Below are 19565 nucleotides of genomic sequence, written 5' to 3' on the forward strand. Positions count from 1 at the left end.
AGTAAAAAAAAAAAAATGTTTTCCTATGAAAGATTAACTACTTTTACCACTGTGGTCCTTAGCAGAGTTGTAACATACATTAGCTGCCAATTCCCTGCTTCGCCCAACCTGCTTTTGCTACAAAAGGGGGTGACAGTTTAAACAACTACTTCTGGATAATTTGGCTGAGGAAAAGCTGTGCTCTGTATGAGATTTGCAATGACAAATGAATTCATCTACAAGTGCTGGCTACACATTTTGCCATATCTTTATTGCACTTTTACCACGTTGCAAACAATTCCACAAAAATGCTGCAAAAGTAAGCCTAGAGCTGCTGAAAACAGCTTTTTACCCATATATGTATATATTTACACAAAACTATCAAAAGCAAAGTTGAAAAGTAGCAGCTCAGCTATGATAGTCTAGAAAGATAAGAGCTGCCACCTCCTTAAGGATAAATAGTACAACTTGTCATTTTACATCACTTTGTAAAACCAACATTCAAGTATTCCTGTCAATGCACAATTAGTGAAATTCCCTTCTGGTAATCACTGTATTATTATTATTTATTATTATTATTAATATTATTTTTTGCCTTTAAAAGTTTGTAATGCCTTAACCCTTTAAATGCCGAACAGCTGGAAATAAAGTGTTCAATTTAAATAAGATACAGTGGATTAGAGCACTTAAAGGGTTAACACGACATCCTAAGCGGACTGTCACCACAAATAAAGTGTGAGTCACAAACCTATGCTGTCCCTCTTTGTTAGATTTGGTAGGTAGGTCTGGGGTTCGTAGATATACCGTATATAAATACAAAATATCAAGTAAAGGCCTCCTTGCTATACAAAAAGGACAGGAGGTGTTTTGCTATCAGTCTGTCGGCGATGTGTTTTCTCAACCTCTTCATAATCTCTTCTCGGGAACTAATGAAAAGCATCACGTTAGACTTATTTTTCTTAATGAGCCAATCCTTTGCAGAGTCTACACTATACCTACTCTGGGAACAATTATATCTCGTTTCTGAATTCACTGAATTCACAAAGTGGCATACCAGTCTTTTGCAAGACTTTTTTTTTTTTTTTCTTTTCCTTTTTGAATCTTCTTTACTCGGCTGATAAAAACGTAGTCTTGCGATTTCACTACCTCTCGGTCGCGACAGTGTTAACATCAGTGTTAAAGTCATTTTCAACCACATTGTCATAACCATCCTTCTCTATGCAGTCACTGACAGCCTTGAGGACAATCCGCAGCCGCCTGTCCATTGCCTCCAAGTGAGGTTGGTAGAGAATGGGAGCGATTTTATCTTTTAGCAAAGATTCCTTCATCAGGAGACTGAGTTTGTATTCCTCCTTGGCTAACAACTGCAATCGCAGATAGGTCGACTTCCTTATTCTAAGAGAAAAAGGAACAAAAAATCTGTGTCAGTGTTTTCATCGCTGCTGATCTCAACGAGGGTAAAAGGCTTGGAGTCACAGAGGTGATAGCAAACAAATATTGTGTGATCTGAAATGCTAAGAACCAAACAGCGTCATATTCCAAACCCCCTGCTTCCATTTCCACCTGGTTGGTGATATTTGGGAGCCTGCAGAGAAGGAGCTGTCATGCAAAATGAAGCTCTAGATATCCCTCATCCTCAAAACTCTTGGCCATGGGCTTTGAGGAACACACCTTTGAGAAACACTCCAGCTGAGGGAACAGTTCACCCTTGATTTCAGTTTTGCTTTAATAAAGCCGTATTTTAGCAGAGCCTCTCACAATAGTTCAGAGCCACGCTCCTGCTGGCAGATCTTAATTCAGTAAAGCACTTCAGCCTGTCAGTGCCAATGCTCAGGGATAGCTCAGGTCAGGCTCACCAGGCAGGATCACAGCATCCCCTGTCTCCATGGTTTGCAGAGGAAGGCACACTCGAATATTTCAGTCCTACTAGCTGAAAAATCTGTACAAAATGGAGGATGACTGCAGAGATGAAACTTACCTGCAGCACTGGTTTAAAGGCACCAATATGGAAAGTTCATCGTGGGAGTATTTTCCAAACCTATTTAAAGGTAAGAAGAAGAATGTGACAAATGCTGCTTTAAAGACTCGCTTGCACAGCTCTTTTCATTTTAGGAAATGCAAGCATAAAATTCATGGCTGTGTATGTTCTGCTTAACTGGACTGGCACTGAGAAAATCTGGACTCCAAGTTCAGCCACTTATTCTGAACAAATGACACAGTTCTGGCAGGTTTCAGTTTTTCTTTTCTGAAACAGGGAAGCAAATACTTATTTTGTACTCTTCTCTGTTAAGCTGCTCTCCTTATAAACTATGAGGTATGGACAAGGAAAACCTGTTTCTGAGCAGCAAATAACATGCAAGAATTTGGTTCTGCTTTGGGGCTTCTAATACTGCCTTATTATACCAGTAATTGCTAATAATTCGTAAATGACTGGATGCAAAAATGGTCTCATAATGGCTGCTATGAAGTAAATAGTTTGTCCAAAGATTGTTCAAAAGATTATTGAAGGTACTTACCCTCTTCCATTATCTAAGTGGATAATAAATGTTTCATTTCCAAACTTTTCAAAGGTTTCATAGTGATGTCGATCCATGTTACCTATGGTGAAAAAAGACCATTGTTGTTAAGGCTTAGATTTACAGGGGGAAATGGACTCTTGAAATAGGGATGTTAATCCATGTGACTTCACTAATGCATTTGATCCACAACCAAACACCCTGTTTTTTCTTGGTTAAGGACTTCTTTCCAAATTTCTGGCTGCTTGGAAAGCCAAAAAAATGTTACAGCTCTAATATATGGAGCAGGATTCTCCTGGTACTGCTTTTGGCATCCATGGCAGATGGCCATGTGATCTCCATTTTAAGGTCACTGTGTAGAGCACCGGCGCCAAGCTGGAGTTTTATCTTCATAGTGGGGATCCCGAGTCACTTCTAGATGCCGCATGTGGCTCCTGAGCTGTGATTTGGCCTCTCCTGCTGCAGAGATCTCACCAGTGGGAATGGCAGAGGCTATGTCCTTGCTCACTTGTCTTCAAGGACCAAGTGTGCCTGTGGACGCCTTGCAGCGATATTGGCGCGGCAGGGCAGGTTACGTATGCAGATGTCTCAGTGTTAACCTCTGGGTAGACTTGGCATAGGTCACTGTTAAATTCTTGTTAATAATTAATTTATTGTGAGCAGGCTAGCTAACCAGAAAAGAGAAAAACAACCTTCCTAATGCATACCACAGTTGTCTTTGTGACAAATCAATACTTCTCCATCCCCCAGTCCCAACCTCCAAGTCTGTAGAGCAAGCAGCAGGGAATATTACTGCAGGATGAAAGCAATGTGCCAAAACTGAGCAGCCTTTGCAAGGGTATGCAGGAGCTGTACAGAACTGTGCTAAGGCGCTCACTACAGCAAATTGTGAAGCCCCTGGCAGCTTTGAAGGAGACTAGCATGACCTGCATTTATCACTGTGCACTCCTGAACATCTTTGTTCCTTTAATCTGCACTGATGGGAATACATAACCATGTAAATGTGCATTTTCTCATAATCATCTAGAATGGCATATACTGTAAATGCAGCTTCAGCCGTGCTTTAGTAAATTGCTGAGCTACGCAGAACGGTGTAGAAAGAAGTGGTTCTTATTCTAATTAAATGTTGCATTTAATTTTTGAAAGAGATGAAACATACCCATTAGAAAATCAAAAACTGTCATATCCATTATATCCAGAATTCTGGTCCCACTGTCATACGGGGGTGTTTGTTTAACCTCTTCACAATAATCTGGATCAACTTCCCATCTGGAAAAGCCAATATTTCAATATTTTATGTGACATGCAAAGCTTACTGAGCATTAAAAAACAAATTGTCGTTTTGCAAGGATTTACTTGTATTCAACTGAGGGCAGGAGCATGAGGAGGCAGCAGATTCCTCAGGCTGCTCTCAGTATTGCAAGCAACCAATAAAGATTGTGACTGATGAAAAAGGAAGAAAATCACAAGACTGAAAACTATGTGGTTAACAGGTTCAGGATTTAGGAGACCAGCTGCAACATCAGTCATACGGTGAAAACGTTTGGGACTTGTTTAAGGCTGCTGATAGCAGTGAATCTTTCTTTTTCTGGTAGGACGTAATACAGGTCCCATTGCATCCTGTCAAAAGCCATTGCACATATCTATATCCCACAAGGAGACTGTGACACTGAAGGTCATTTCAGGTTCAGGACTGTAGTCCAGAGCTCCTTGAAATTGTAAGTATTCGCCTCCTAGGAGTTGGAGCTACTGAAGAACTGCAAATGTTCTCCTACACCACAGCACATTAGGTGAGATACAGAAAGCACTGCTTATTCTTCCTCTTGGCATTTGCTGCAGGTGCACTTTGCTCAGTACTACTCACTCTGCTTTCTTGCGCTTGTGGTAGGAACGCCTCCAAGGGTTTCTCCAGGTTTTCCTTTTAGCTAAGGACAAATCAGGAAGGAAAGCAGCTAGAGACCCTTCGATCTGATCCGGTTTTCCACACAGGGCATGCTCGGTTGAGCAGTAGTAGGAGCATTCGCCATAGAAGCAGATGTTGTTGGCTGACAAATAAAGGAAAACAGTTTTAAAACCTACTCTTAAATTAGTTTTCAAGAATTCACAAAAACACTGCTGTGTGTGAAAAAACTTCAGGAGAAGTGAAGCTCTGACCCAGAACCCGCTGTTACCACGCATAGTTCTCTTCTACTGAAACCACTAGAAAGACTGATTTATTTCAGTGGCTGGGATCACGCCCTGTGCTGAGCTGTGACTGTTTCCATGTTATTTATATTCCAAAACCACAAAATATATGTTTTTTTTTCTTCCTTCTAGCCCCAGACTGATAAGTCCTCTTGCATACATGTGTTGCCCTATGCTAACTGGGGTGGCTGGAGCCCCAAGTTCTGCAGCTGCGCAATGACACATGGCCAAAATTAAGCCACCTTCTAAAATCTTGACTTATTTCTTAAAGAACATGAAACAAAATTTTGTCCATTTATTTGCTGGGTTGAGAACTGGCAGTTTTACTGAGGAGAGCTATGTAGCATGCAGACTTAGGTGGAGGTGGAGAAGGTGAAAATAGCACAGATGTAAATCTTTCAGCATACATCCCAAACAGAATTGTTCTCCTCCACAAGTCACATTACCCCAGCAACCATTAGACTAAGGACCTGCAGCACATTTTGGAATGTGTGTTACCTTAAGACTTGCCCAAAGTTGCCACCACACTTTCTGTAATAAGAGGAACCGTCCACCTCTTTACAAAAACAACCCCTTCCCTTCCCACAGGACCGTGACCAAGAAGGAGAGCATGATGCTGGGCTTGTTGGTGTGCAACAACTCTTCCTAAAATTACTGCATGCACGTAAGATGTCATTAGAGGGAGATTGTGCCCTTCTCTTATGGCAGCACACACACGCAGAAGTCACTTTGCTTCCTAATTCCTTCTAAACTCAAATATTTCTTCAGAACTACTCTCTTTGCAGAAGGAATAAACAGGTGTAAATGAGGCAGGAGGGGCTGGTGTATTGATAGAGGTTGGCTTCTGCCTGCTGCATGTGGCTCAGAAAGGCAGGCTGCCACACTGCCACCGCAGCACGCCCATCAATGGATGGAAGTCTGTCCCTCCTAGCCCACAGATGTGTGCAAACCCAGCCTAGGGCTGGCAAGGCATGCAGGATTAGGGACTCTGCTGGTGCGACACAAGGGAGAAAAGGAGCAAAGAGGGCAAGGAGCAATGTGGGCCCCACGGCACAGGGATAAGAGGAAGAACAGAGAAATGATGTGGGGCTGCAGCTGGGGGAGGAGTGGGAGCAGCAATAAGGTCTCATTATGGCTTTGATTGCATTAATTAGCTGTATTGCATAGGACTGACTGCTAACCCTGGAATTACCTCAAATAATCAGACTAAATGGCTGATGATTTACTACTTGACAGTTTCAATCAGGGTTTCCTTGGCAGCCTCTATCGATGGTCATCGATTTGTCCATTGAGGTGTCGTTACTTTATGCTGGGCGCACATTTTTCAGATCCCTCTGTTGAGAACGGCTCTGAGGGCTGCCCACAATCTGTCCTCAGGTACAACTCCTGCCCAGTGTGTTCGCATTCTCACTTTAAAGCCCGATTCAGTCCAGAAAATGACTGAAAGAGAAGTACTTAGGAGAAGAGAAAATGAAGATCAGGCTTGCTTCTCCTCCCCGTGCCAAGCAAAGCTGAACCACTCCTCGTACACCAGCCGCTCCAGAACCATCTCAGTGGCCCTCACTCATTCTCTTAGCCTAAATTCAAGTGCAAAGTCAACATCTGAAGAAACCCAATACGATGCAAGCTGCGGGCTCATAGCCCTGCAGCCTGTGATCGCTCAAGGGTTCCCTTTCCACAAGGGCTCTTGAAGTGCAGCCCTCATGTACTTATCCCTGGGCTAATGCAGGTGCCTCGGCTGCCTTTGATCATCCTGGCAAAACCAGGAGGGCTTCATGCCTCCTTGCAAACCTCTTAGGATGAAAGTGCAGAGTTGTGGTGCACCTGCGGGCAGCACGGCGCGCAGCAGCAGGTCTGCGGATGGGAGGAGCGGGCGGTTAGGGAGGCTGGGATATGTTCAGCCAGCAAAGAACAGGGGAAAACATCTGTGGTTTATACCTTGAAAAGAAGTGATTGCAAGCAAAGTGTTTCAAGGGGCTCTGGGCTGCCACAAGGGATGGTTTACAAGAAATCACATACAGATGCTGCTCCTGCTGCAGGCTAGCACGGAGGAATCAGGAAGTACAAAGAGAGCCTGATTTCCCAGGGCCTGCTGACACGGTGGGAAGGCAGGGCACTCCCCAGCTGCAGCCAGAGCCAGTGTCTGCATGGAATCGAAGCTGCAATGGGCTCCTGTTTAGTTCGGCTGTGTCAGCATCACCTGCTGCTCTGTGCAGGGAAGGAACCCGCTCCTATTTATCTAGATCACCAGAGACAATTTATCTCCCAGGGGCCGGGTGACCTGACTTCCTAGCTGGCAGCAGGAGGCTGGCACTCAGTTATCTGCTGCTGCATGGGTTCTGCAGTGAGCAAAAGGCGCACAGAGATGCCCCTCCTGCGCTATCGCAGCCTCTGCTGCACATTATGCAAATCTGACCTTTCAAAAAAAAGGAATTATAATAAACACAGCATTTTGCACAGCAGGGAAGATATATACTGTGTTTAATAGTTTGCTTCGGAATTTAACTTGGGGAACAATGAAACCCTGCTTGGTATTGTCAATGGAAGCAACCGGGACTAACCATCTGACAGTAATCACACACTGGAACCCAGATAAATCTCAGGAAGGCTCGGGGGCTATCTTCACTGTCACGCTGCTGCTGATGAGGGGTGACACAGCTGGCACATGGGCTGCTCTGCTCCTGCCGTGCCCCTCCAGTTATTGACTTTCCCACAGAGCCCCATTGCTGCAACAGGAGCGCGGCCGCGGCAGGATGCAGCCTGTCATTAGGGCAGCAAGCATGAGGTAAAGGCATAATGCCTTTTCTGACAGCTGGTGTTCTCTCAGACATACTGCACTCACTCTGCGTCACTTCTATCTGATCTCTGGGCATAGTGGAGGTGACAGAGTGCTGGATCTCAAGTGATTATTAACAAGATTAACTTTTTTGATGGATACAGAAGAGACATGCTGAAATGTCTATCCTGGTCCTTACGTACAGGGAGTGAGATGAAGCAGTCTAAATTATCTGGGGAAATATGCTCATTTTAAAGGCTTCTTAAAAATGTAGAAATCAAGAGGTACCAAAGATAGACACTGCTTTCATTTAGGGCTTCAAGGTGTAGCAGCAAGCTTCTTGGAAGCCTAAGTAGGTGACCCACATTCTGTGGGGCGTGCTGAGTGGGAAATTCCAGCCAGAGACACAAACCCAGCGCTTCAACAGGAGTCCCACACGGAGCAGGGCATGGCCTTTGGAAGGCAATGAGAGCCCCAAGAGCAGCACAGGCAGCAGCAGCACTGCCAGAGCAGAAAGGGATGTTTACACACACTGAAATGCTCAAATACTTTGAATGTGTAACATGTAAACCCCTTCTTCATTAAAAACAAACAAACAAAAAGCCTGTTTCCCTCAAAGCACAACAGAAGCAAGTGAATATCGAGTGCTCTTGCAGATGTCAGACTTCCATTATCTGAGGATGGATGGACACAATTCATAATGAAATCCAACAAAAATCACCACATTCGGTGATCAAAACTTGAACTAATGATGACAATTAAGAAGCAGAGTGTCTGTGTACTCATCTGCACATTTTCTGTGCATCACCCTGATAGCTGAACCATAACTCTTCTTGGGAAGAAAAGGAACAAGTGGAGACACCTTAAAGCAAATTGCTTGGCAGAGCAATTCTTTTACTGAGATTTGCATGAGTCTTAATAGAGGACATTTAGCAAGCCTGTGCAATTCAAGTACTGGAAAGAGCCCTGAATATTTACCAATGCAATGCATGAAAAGATCTTCCATTTACCTGCTCAAAATCATAGCTAATTCAGAATAGCTATTGTTTGCTGAGAGGAAAAAATAACCAACAGAATCCCTTGGAATTGGTTAATAAGAAGAAAAACATAGTGCTTACTAGCTGTGCAACATTGATTTCTTTAAGCTGCTGCCTCAATTACTTCCAAAACGAAGGCTGACATCATTAATATGTCTCTTTTTTTCCTAGCAAATTACCATTCATTTGTAAGAGTAGCAGGGCTACTGCAGTCTGCCCTACTGCAAAGGATGTAAAACTAATTTAAATAATTACTGACCTAATTCCATTTCTCATGTTCAGTCCAAACTGCCTGGAAGAGCACTTTTCTGCAACCTGCTTTCTCTCCAAATGCCTGACCCCAGCCCTTCCTGCTCGCAGGGAAGGACAGATGGACACCACGTGCTGTGCAGCAGCACCTGCCCGAGCTGCCTGGAAGATCTCCATTTCTGCTGGAACAAGTGTGGATATTCAGGAAGGTCCCTCCTAACATATCTCCTGCCAGTCCTGGGAAAAACATCGTGAATTGGTCAGCAGTCACGATGCTCATAACGATTTCCTGAAGGGTTTTCACTGCGAGTGATGGTCTCCCAGCCCAAGGGGAAGAGTTGTGTGTATAATGAACTACACTCAGTGCTTGTTGTGTGGATAGGGACACACTGCTGGCAGAAGCAATACATCCCCATGAGCAGCCACTGTCAGCAGACACAGCTGGGGAGGGGGATGCAGACCCCAAAGGGGGCTTGGTGTGCAGTGGCTGTGTGCAGGCTGATTCTTGCAAGTATCCATGTAGCACCACACAACTAATTGCTTAATTTAGGACTTTTATCACTTTTTCATTAGGCATTAATTAATGTCTGCCTTTTAAGGTCAGTATGAAATACAAGATGGAGGCCGGGCATATGTTAATGAGACTCCTGCTAATTAAATTGGAGCTTTGGAAGGAAGAGCTCTGACAAGTAGCCAACATGATTTGCACATAGTTTAATGATTCTGAAAATGCAAAATTGAAAAGAAAAAACAATTGCTTAAATATTTTATTCTCCAGGAAAGCCTGATTCATAGCTCATCAAATATTTTAATTGAATTTACCGAAAGCCTCCAAATAAATTTGAATAAAGGATTATGCTTGGATCATCCTTTGGCTGTCTGGAATTTTGCAGTGACAAGATCCTTATCTTCATCCAACAGCAGCTTTCACTCTGCACTGCTGGGCTGCAGCTGCTCTATAGACAAGCATGGTTTTGGAATTCTCAGAAAGCACTCAAGTTCACCCCTAAGCCTCAGTGTATAACCCAGGAAGACTAAAAAGCAAGCAAGCCTACTAATCCTTGTCTCACTGGCTAAAATGCAAGTAAAACATCTTATATTTCACATGAGCCAAAACATCTTCTGCGCACAAACAGCTGCAAGATTTTTTGGTCGTCTTTCATGGGTAATTATTTGCTTGAAAACAAATCAAGCAAAAAAAAAAAATATATATATATATATATCTATATCTATATGCATATATATACATACGTAAACGGAGAGAGATAGAAGGAAAAGAGTGAGAGAAGTGCCTGGCTGGCCATGCAGTGTGCCTGAAAAGCACGTTTGTGAACACCATCAGTCATATGGGCACAACTGGGGCACGTATAACAGGGGAAGGTGAAACATCTCATAATCGTGTAATGTATTGCACAAGGGAAGTTACTGGAATAAATAACAGTCTGCTCAACCATATCCTGCAGAGCCAAATATAAATATTAAGCTAAAAATAACAGCCACAATAATGACTTTATTGGTGCTCACAATAGTGTGATAAACACTTTAACTGAGAATGCTGTGCAGAGCAGGCTCTGCTTCCAGCTAGCTGCAGTAACACGCTGCTGCCATGGGAGAATCTGTGCTGAAGGCTTTGGGTGTTGCTTTCAGGGATCCAGGCTAAGCAGCTGCTGGCCAGGCACACCGAGTGAAGGAGAGAGCCCTGGAGATTCCTGCTGCAGAGTTCCTGTTACACAAGTTCAGGAATGCACATTTGCACACAGCTGAACTAATATGGTCTAAGCACTGTGGACACAGCTACAGGTTTTACATCTAGCATTTCCCTGTATATTCTTTCTCCGCAAACATACTTGAACATGTATTTTTGTGCTTTAATTTAGAGCCTTAACCTCAACATTTCAACACCCCAGAGGATCCCTTTGACTGTCTTTCCCTATTTTTGTACATTCTGGGAACAGTATGGACATTTATCCCGTGTTTGTACAGCTCCCATGCTGTGGAGCTCAATCCTTGGCTAGGGCCATCAGATGTTGTGAAAGAGAGAAGAATATTGCAAACAGGGGTGGTAATGATTCCTGGGCCAGCCCTCAAAGCAGGTTCGAGGGCTGGGACCAATTCAGATCAGTTTTACTCTAGACTCTGTGCAGCAGTGAATGTGAGCTGGAAGCAGGATACATTACACATCTGCTTGATTTTGTTTCAGGCTCCTCTTGTAATAAAAACTGAGGTATGTGACTCTGAGAAAAGGAGGTTTTGGTTCTCCAGTAAAAAACAAGAAACAAATGCATACGACCACCAAAAGTGACAGCTCACACAGCACTAGGAAAAAAAGGTCTAAATAACTAATAGGCTGGGTAATAAGCTTTTGGGTAAACTGAGAGAAACAGAAGAAATTGCTTTAGAAACTGCTCTGCGTAAAACATTTGTTGAGTACATTGCTTTTGTGAAAATAAAAGCTTGTCTCTGTGGATAATTTGTCAAGGGGAAAGGCACTCAATTCAAAACAATAAAGTCTCCTTTGTATGCAGTGTCTCCACATTTATATTTATTCAAAGGTCTAGAAGACAGTTCTATTAGAAATATCTGAGCAATTAAGCAATCTACACATCGTTCCCTTAAGTACGTGTTCATCAGGATAGAAAGAACACAGTGCTGTTTCCAAGGCTACCTGGTGAGATGAAAAATGTTCTCCACAGCTTCTTGTCACGAGTCACATCTCGTATCTCCCTTGTCATGTTAACCAGTCTGCCTGCAACTGGTGGGACACGACGGAAATCCAGGATCCTGGGAGAAAAGGAGAGGCAGTTTATGTAAAGGATTGCAACCATAGTGATAGGTTTTAGGAAGGTTCAGTACACCCTTAAGGCACGTTAATCTGGGGCCTTTAAGAAAGCCCGTCAGCTTTAACTTGGATCATCCTTCTGATAATATCCTACAAAATGCATCATGAATATTACCAGCTCTGACTCGCCTACACAGTATGGAGCAGACACAGAGCAGTGTGGAGACATGCTGTCCTATGAGAGAAAACAGTGACATAAAATTGCAGGAAGAAGAGACAAGAGGGACTTGGTGTTCACCTGGTGCCAATTCAGGGTTGTCACAACATGTGTTTTGCTCACCAATGTTTTAGTGATTGGAGGAATGGGATTTCAGCCTCTGTCTCCCATGAACACCATCTAATAAGCCTAAAAACTAGTTTTCTCTTTGTTTGTTTGTTTGTTTTCCTGACGGGCTTAGTATTGGTTTCATTTATTTCCTTCTGCTCCTCCCTGTTTCAGTACCCTCATACCAGTATAAACAACCTCCCTGCAGCAAAACATTTTCCCACAGGCAAAGGGCGGAGAAAGAGCTTTTCTCAACCACAAACTCTCCAGCTTTAGTAGATCATTAAAAACTCCCTATGAAGCAGTGCCATTAGACACAGTAAAAGAGCAAAGTCTCCACACAAAGCCTCCCCATAGGTGGGATTTTTATGTCCACTCTACTGATAAGATTTTCTGCACTGAGTAGCAAGTGCTTTTTCTGCTTAGCATGTGGATGTTTAGTATTACTCCCCGCAGGAACTCCATTAATGCCTTTTCCTACAGTACCATCTGCTTAAAACGGCAATATAAAATATAAAACAGAGGGGGTCAGCACCAAGGTCAACATTAAAATACAGAAGACCCCTCTGAGGATGAGACCAAGATGGCTCTTAATGGCCAATCTACTCTGTGCCACCCACAGAAGTGTTCCCTCATCCTGACCATCAATCCAGAAGGCATCAATACTCCATGCACCCCTAAACAATTTGTGGCCCAAAGCTCCAAACTTTCGCAAGGACCTTTCTTGGCACTGCAGACTGCGAAGGAAGCCTCAGTTCTAACTCAGCCTGTGCAATGAAATGCTTTGTAGCCCTTTCGTTAGTCATTCATTAATAATTAATTCTTGCTCCTAACATGGGCTGGCTGAGACTGTCCTCTGTCCATTTCCAACACAGCCCGCACTATTTCTGCTTGGAGGACATTTTCAGCTAACAGGAACGTGAGATGACCATCAGTGTCCCCTGTCCCAGATACCCTCCTGACATGGGACAGCCCTTGCTTCGGGCTGTGACGCCTGGTCTGCTTTTCTATGGCAGTTACTCTTTGAACACTCAGGAGATTCCCCATGCCTCACTTGGATTTGCCCATCCTGGAGCTGATTGGGGTGAGCCAGATTCCCATTGTGCTTATGCCTCTTCCCCAGGAGATGGCAACTCCCCACAAGCACTTGCAGATCACAAAGAAAATGAATTTCTCAGCCTCCTTTTGAGAGCATTTCTCTTTCTTTTTGAGAATTACTTACTGCTCAGTTTCTCACTCCTGGAGCAAGTCCAATTTCCTGATTATTAATCTACCATTTCATCACCTTCCGTTTCTTTTATTCATGGCTTTTGCCCACTTTTGTTCCATTTTCCCCCTTTTTAGAAGCAATTCAGACACAGAGCTGGGCAAGTGCACGAACTTATCGCAATATTTCCACTTTTTCTTTCAATGCAAATCCATTTTACTTGCCTGTCCAAATGAAATGCTGCAATTTCTGCATTATGTCTTTCATAGTCTGAGAAGTAAAAAAAATCAGGCGGGGTTTCTTGTTCTCTGGTCTGCCTGCAAAGAAAAACAAGGAAAGTGTTTTAATGAAGGTTTAGCATTCCTAAGGAGCAGTACTCAGACATCAGCGAGTTGTTCAGTGGTTTGGTATTGTTTGCTTAATGGAAGGCCTTTAAATACTTCGTGTGTGCATTATTTGTCATGTAGCCTTCATTTCAAGTTCTGTTTTAAATTACTGTAACAAAAAATAGGGTTCCAAGACTCATGCATGCAGGCTGCTGTCACCAAGCTCCTCCACTCCAGGCTCTCGCTCTATTTAACAAGATCTGTTTTATCACTCTCAAACATTTCATTAGTGATAGCAGCGAAGACAATGCCATTTCATTAAATTATCATTAACTGTAATTATGAAATTTCCAAAAGTAATAACATTTTTCTTTCATCTCTGGGAGCCGTGCAGCTCCTATCTAAAATACGACTCTGCCTTTGTGTTTCTTGGAGCCAAAAGTGACATGTTTTTCTCATTTCAGAAGAAATGGGATCATTGCAGTTTGACGGCCACGACACATGTCATGTTTCAAAGAACATTAACAAGCCCGTGTTCCAGAGAAGATGCAGAATTTGTTGTTTCTTCAGCATAAGAAACAATAAAAAATGTCATCCTGATGGAAAGAGAAAGGCTAAAGATTGAACACCGAACTCCACGGCAAACAGGAAGCTCTGTGTGACAGGAGCAAATCTGCCTTATTTTAGGCAATTTCCAGCCCTGATGGCTTTTGGACTGGGAGCAACTCAGGCAGTTGACCAATGCAGTGTCAGGGCCCCACCAAAATCTGCACCATATTCCATTTGAAGTCTTAAACATGAAATATGGACTGCAAAACTGTTCTGTAGAACATCTGCAAGGGAGGACAGTTCCCTAGAAGAGGAAAGCATAATTTTCCCAAGCTCTTTCTCATTCCCAGGTGGCCAGCTGACAGCTCGTGCATCACCTGTGCTACACAGCAGCCATTAAAACACATCTCACTTCCACAAAGACCTTGGTATCCCTGCCCACGGCAGAACACTGGAACCAGATGTCCTTTAAGCCTTCCAACCCAAGCCACAATATGATTGTATGATTCCACTACAAGTGCTGAACTCTTGCCATCACAGAGAGAACGTGAAGGTATTTGGTGGGTCCAGTAAAGCAGGAGGTCAGAGGGGCAGGAGGTCAGAAAATAAAAAATAATATCGTGGTTTGTCTTCACCATACATGGAAAGGAAAAGGATAGCACCTACAAGGAGGAAAACAGTCCGAAACCTGAGGCATGCCACACAGCGTGCTGTGAAAGGAACACGAAAGCTAAGAGAGCAACCTTGGTGAATATGTTCCCCTCAGAAATGAAGAAATGACCCTTAAACATAAATGCAAAGAAACAGGCTCTGGTATTTCTGTTGAGCAGAAGATTATGAGTCTCTATATAACTTTCCCTCCCTCCCAGATTTTCAAACAGTCAATTGCTTCAACAAATGAAAGAAAAAAAAGACTCATCCCAAGCCTTTGCAAACTTTACACATATCAGCACAGCTGATAAGCAGCAGAAAATATTACTAATTAGCTAATCAATGCCATCTGCCTTTTATCTCCAAAAGGCTTTAAACAAATCATGGCTGTTCCTTTACAAGAAAATCTTGCTCTGGAAAATGAGACTTAAAGAAAGGGTCGATCTGAATCTTGCCAGCACAGCTCTCTACGCCGCCCCATGTCGGCAGTCAGCACATCACCGCCGGGATGCTCTGATCTCTCTCATTTCATTTTCCTCTTTGTTCCCTGCCACCCCTGGCAATGGTTGGGGATATTATTCGGTTTCAAGCCAGTATGGCTCTCCTGCAGGCTTCGGCTTGTTTGTAAATATTTCTCTCCTGTCATAATGTATTACTGAATGGTGGTGTGGGCGCGCCCTTCTAGAAAATCATGAACTTGATTGTCTCTAAAACTTGCAAAATGAATGGATACCAAATTGGCAGTGCAATTCAAACAATGGAAATATTGTGGTTTTTAAGCCTGACTAAAGATCATGAAACCAACCTGTACGTTTCTTCAGTGCTTCAGGTGTTTCACTCTAATCATCCGTAGGTGAACACTCTCCAGCCGCAGTTACCACGGGCTGCGCCCACAGGCACGGCACCCACCTTGCTGCTTCTGGGCAGTGCTGGGCACTTCTGAATGCAGGCTGGAAGGAGTATTTATCAAAAACAGCTCTGCAGAACTAAGTTGTACTAGGCTCAAAAGTGTAACTCTCTGAAACAACCTTGAAAAATCCCTTTGTATAACAAGATCCAATATTCCATTTAAAAGAAGGGGAGACTTGCTCTTTGGGTCTGACCAAAGGCTACAGTTTTATTCAAACTTATTTATGATTTATCATTAATTTGATGTCTGCAGCAGCACCTAAAGAGCTGCTGTACCACCAGCAGATGCCAGCATGTGTGATGACCATTGCCTTCAGTGCAGCACTGCATTTGAAAGGTCTAATGCAGTGCTGAATTGATGGAATCTGTGGACCACTAGGAATGGCTTCTGCAGTGCTAAAAGCATACCTGCATCATAATCATATCCTTGATTGTTTCATTTAAATAAATTTGTAAATGATTTTATTATATTTGAAAACTTGAGAGTTTTAGCGTTTGCAGTCTAATCATCACCCAGTTTGCTGCTAGTTCTTCTAATTATTTTCTTACACGCACACACAGCCTTTGGACACGCACACCTGCTGTTTGTGTAGGGAGCGGTGGGAAATTTGATGATTCTATGCACCAAACCCTGCTCTCAGTAACAGGGGTGGGCAGTCAGCAAGCCCAGCAGTTACTGTAGCACAACAGCCTCACTCTCTACTGGAAAGGCTGGGAAAGGAGCACGCACTCTGAGCCAGAGTCAATTAAAATATCTTATAAAACAACACTGGAGCTGGTCCATCCCGTAGCATGTTTTAAATCAGAGCTGCGTTTTAAGAGAAGAAAAAAAAAAACAACCAACAACCTAAGGACAATCCCAAGCCAGAAATCCCTCCCTGTTATTTTATCACCCGGTGGTTATTGAAGGTTAGTGCCTAACAAAACAACACGTGCAGTGAAGGATTTGAGCACACGGACCAGTCCGCCAAGCGCTCACACAGCGCTCGTGTCTGATGGACAGCAAACCCCATAGCATGCAGGACTCAGTCCTGCACACGTTGGCAACAGTGGGAGAGCGTTTCTGGCTGCGGCCCTTATTTTGCAAACAGTTGGAATCTGGTGATCCTCTCTTTGGAGGAGGATTTGGCTGATATTTCTAGCGGCAGGCTGGGAAGCTCTGGAGGAGAGACAGATGGAGGTCTGTTGGTGCTGCGCACAGTTAAAAATCACACAGTGGCACCAGACCAATTATTGCATGAGGAAAAGACAAATCAGCACCAGTAACACTCATAGGGGAGGAATAAGAGGAAAAAGGACTAAGGGGAAAGAAAAGCCCATGAAAATTTCCCAGCTTGGAAAAAACACAGGAAGTAAAGAAGGATTTTAAACAGGATAAGAACACGTCTGCACGATAAGATGGAACTTCTGATCTTGCAGCTGGAAGAGCAAGTCATGCCTGAAAGCAGGAGCAACAGAGATACTGTGCTAAATGAACGCAGTTGTGAGTAAATCAGGTGAGCAGCTCCCTCTGACCATGGTTGGGACCTGTGGGGGTGCTCAGGAGTTTCTGAATAAGCCAACACAGTGATGTGTGTGCAGGTGCAACTGCAAAGCCTCAAGTTTTTTATTATGTTTCTGCAAACAATTGTTGGCTAATTTTGCCCTAACTCAATATTATCAATTTCTTGGATTCTTCTTTTTTTTTTTTTTCATGAAGCTCATCAGCACGCTGAGGCTGCAGGCTTTGTGGCATTTCAGGAGGCACTGTTAGGATACCTTTAACATGGAAATCTCTGCTTAGCTTCCAGGATCTCCTGTGTGCATCTGCCCAAATTACCTGGATTAATCCCCACCAGGGCCACCAGGGCATTGCTCGAAAGAATCCTGCCTCAGTGCCAGACTTCCTCTGCACCGGAGGGGTCCTATTATCTGTGCAGCAGCCAGAATGCCAGAAAATAGGGCAAACAGCCCAATCTGACTCAACTGCAATTCCGACACACGCTGTCCTCCTGTGCCGCAGTCCAAGGATATTTCAGGACACCTTGGTCTCAAAGGCGCATACCTCAGCTAATCAAAGGACATACTGATGACTTGAAAGCAGCTCCTCCTAACGAGGCTGTGCTCCTGCTCCCACACCTAATCAGGGGAATCAGTGAAAGGGATTAGGGATGATTAGGGATCACAGATCTGCAGCACAGAGGGGTGGCTTGGGTTGGTTTGGGAGACGGAGACCCTGATGCTGCTGGGGAAATCTGGCAGCTGCAAAACCAGCAAGAATGTAACTGGGAAAGGAGGCACGGTCAGTGCATTGGCAGGGACAGAGCTAACACTGCTTAGAGTAATGTGCTTATGGGAAGAGCACTGGAGATCAGCCGAGTCTGCCCATGGCTACAGGTTGCTATTTTTCTTCCACGGAAAGCAGCTTTCCTCTGTTCCTGTTAAGGTGCCTAAATAACTACTCTGGAGCCAAATCGAGGCCTTGACACTTAATATCCAGTGTTATCCAAATGATAAAATACAGTTAGTGCAGGAGCTAACCCAGGAAGAACTGGGGACTTCTTGCATTCAGAAGCACCGTGTGGGGCTTTGGCATTGCTTTTGCCAGCAATCAATTGATGTAACCACAGATGCTCCACCAAGTCCTGAAAACCCTTCTTCCGGTGCAAGCAGGCAGGCAAATCTGCAGCCTAGGAACTTCTTTGTACTCTGGAAAACTCAGACTGAGATTCTGGTGTCTGCTTGCAGGATTTTCTCTCCCCCCCCTAAGCCCCCTCCATCCCTTGTGTCAAATTGGATTGTGCAGCACTGGGATCCAGAGTGCCTTGAGATAATCTAAAGCGTATTATTCTAACTGAAGGAGGCAGCCCATGGAAAAAAAAGAAAGAAAGAAATAAAAGGGAGAAACAAAACAATGTCTTTGAGGCTTCTGCAGTGCTTAGGAGCAACACTTAGGTTTTGCATGCAAAGTCCTATCACCGGGGAGAGCTTTCTATGTGTTTGGCACCAGTTAGAACAGGTGGAAAAAATGCCACTTAATTTTAGAATACATTTTAGTAGCTTAATAAGTCCTTAGGAAGATAAATGACACTGCTAATGCAGTTACATCTACAGTAGCAGAGCTATCTGGTGCCTGTTTCCGACTCCTTATGGAGTCTTGGCAGCTGATGGCTTTGGCTTTATCAAAGTGCTCTGCTGCGAAGAGCACTCCCAGGAACGATATGAGCTGTTTACAAGAGCAGAATACGGTCCAGAAAATGAGTGGCCAATCCAGGAATGCAAAGACATGCGCTTTAAGTGGTACAGAAAAGATGTTTGGCCCGTGTCGTTGCTCTCATCCAAACAACAATATAGGCCTCTGCAGAATATTTAGGCTTCTCTCGTTTAGCTAGCACTTCTGCAGCTAGAAAAATGAGAGAATATTTATTGTGGCAGAAAGACAGAAATTCGCACAGGGATGTGCTAGGAATAGGAATAATTAGCAAACAGCCAAAAGGATAAATACCAAGATGATGCTATTGCATGCCAGCCCCGGAGTGCTTTTCTCCAGAGAAGAGGAGGAGAGCTTGACAGCAGCACATGCTCAAGGACCAGTCAGTGCCACAGAAATCCCAAACTCCTAAGACAGTGCATAACAATAAGCTTCAAAAAGAGCATTTGTATGTACGAGTATCTGGTTACCTGGCGCAGGAGGGTACTGGGGGGAAGAGGGAGAGAAAATCCTCAGGGAAACAGTGTGTCAAAGAGTTTTGTTTCCATTTCCGATTGCAGAGTCAAAGGAAAAAGGCTCAGGAGGTCACCTACCCCAGCCCCTGGCCCCAAGGCGAGATCAGCCTGACCCAAACCATTCTTGACAGACGTCGCTGTAACACAGTCTTCAAAACATCCTTTCCCTGTCCCTTGGCTACAGCCCTCGCCTTCTTGTCCCCAGATGCTGGCCTCACTTCTGCACATTTCCCCTCTGTCTTCTCCTCCTCACCCCATGACCGAGGCAAAGCCGTCACATCGGACCTGCTGCAGCACACCTGAGTGTCTTCCTGAGGAACGAATACATGCGAGAGATTTGCCACAGTGATCGGCTCCCATTCCTGAAAAGCAC

The 19565-nt window shown here is 44.0% G+C and overlaps 1 protein-coding gene across 2 annotated transcripts in view; it reads right to left on the bottom strand.

Annotated features, from left to right (window-relative positions):
• Positions 1 to 229: 229 nt before the first annotated feature.
• FAM20C (FAM20C golgi associated secretory pathway kinase) overlaps positions 230 to 19565 on the bottom strand; it is a 55333-nt gene continuing 35997 nt past the window's right edge. For both annotated transcript variants that reach the window (XM_052679652.1, XM_052679653.1), the window contains 7 exons: positions 13277 to 13369; positions 11407 to 11522; positions 4360 to 4540; positions 3655 to 3764; positions 2496 to 2577; positions 1958 to 2017; positions 230 to 1374 (listed from right to left, as the gene is read on the bottom strand). In XM_052679652.1, the coding sequence (XP_052535612.1) occupies positions 1122 to 1374; positions 1958 to 2017; positions 2496 to 2577; positions 3655 to 3764; positions 4360 to 4540; positions 11407 to 11522; positions 13277 to 13369 (895 nt within the window). In that variant the 3' untranslated portion in view covers positions 230 to 1121. The remainder of the gene's footprint in view (positions 1375 to 1957; positions 2018 to 2495; positions 2578 to 3654; positions 3765 to 4359; positions 4541 to 11406; positions 11523 to 13276; positions 13370 to 19565) is intronic.

Source organism: Tympanuchus pallidicinctus, unplaced genomic scaffold (genome assembly GCF_026119805.1).
Source record: "Tympanuchus pallidicinctus isolate F22 unplaced genomic scaffold, pur_lepc_1.0 scaffold18, whole genome shotgun sequence".
Lineage (NCBI taxonomy): Eukaryota > Metazoa > Chordata > Aves > Galliformes > Phasianidae > Tympanuchus > Tympanuchus pallidicinctus.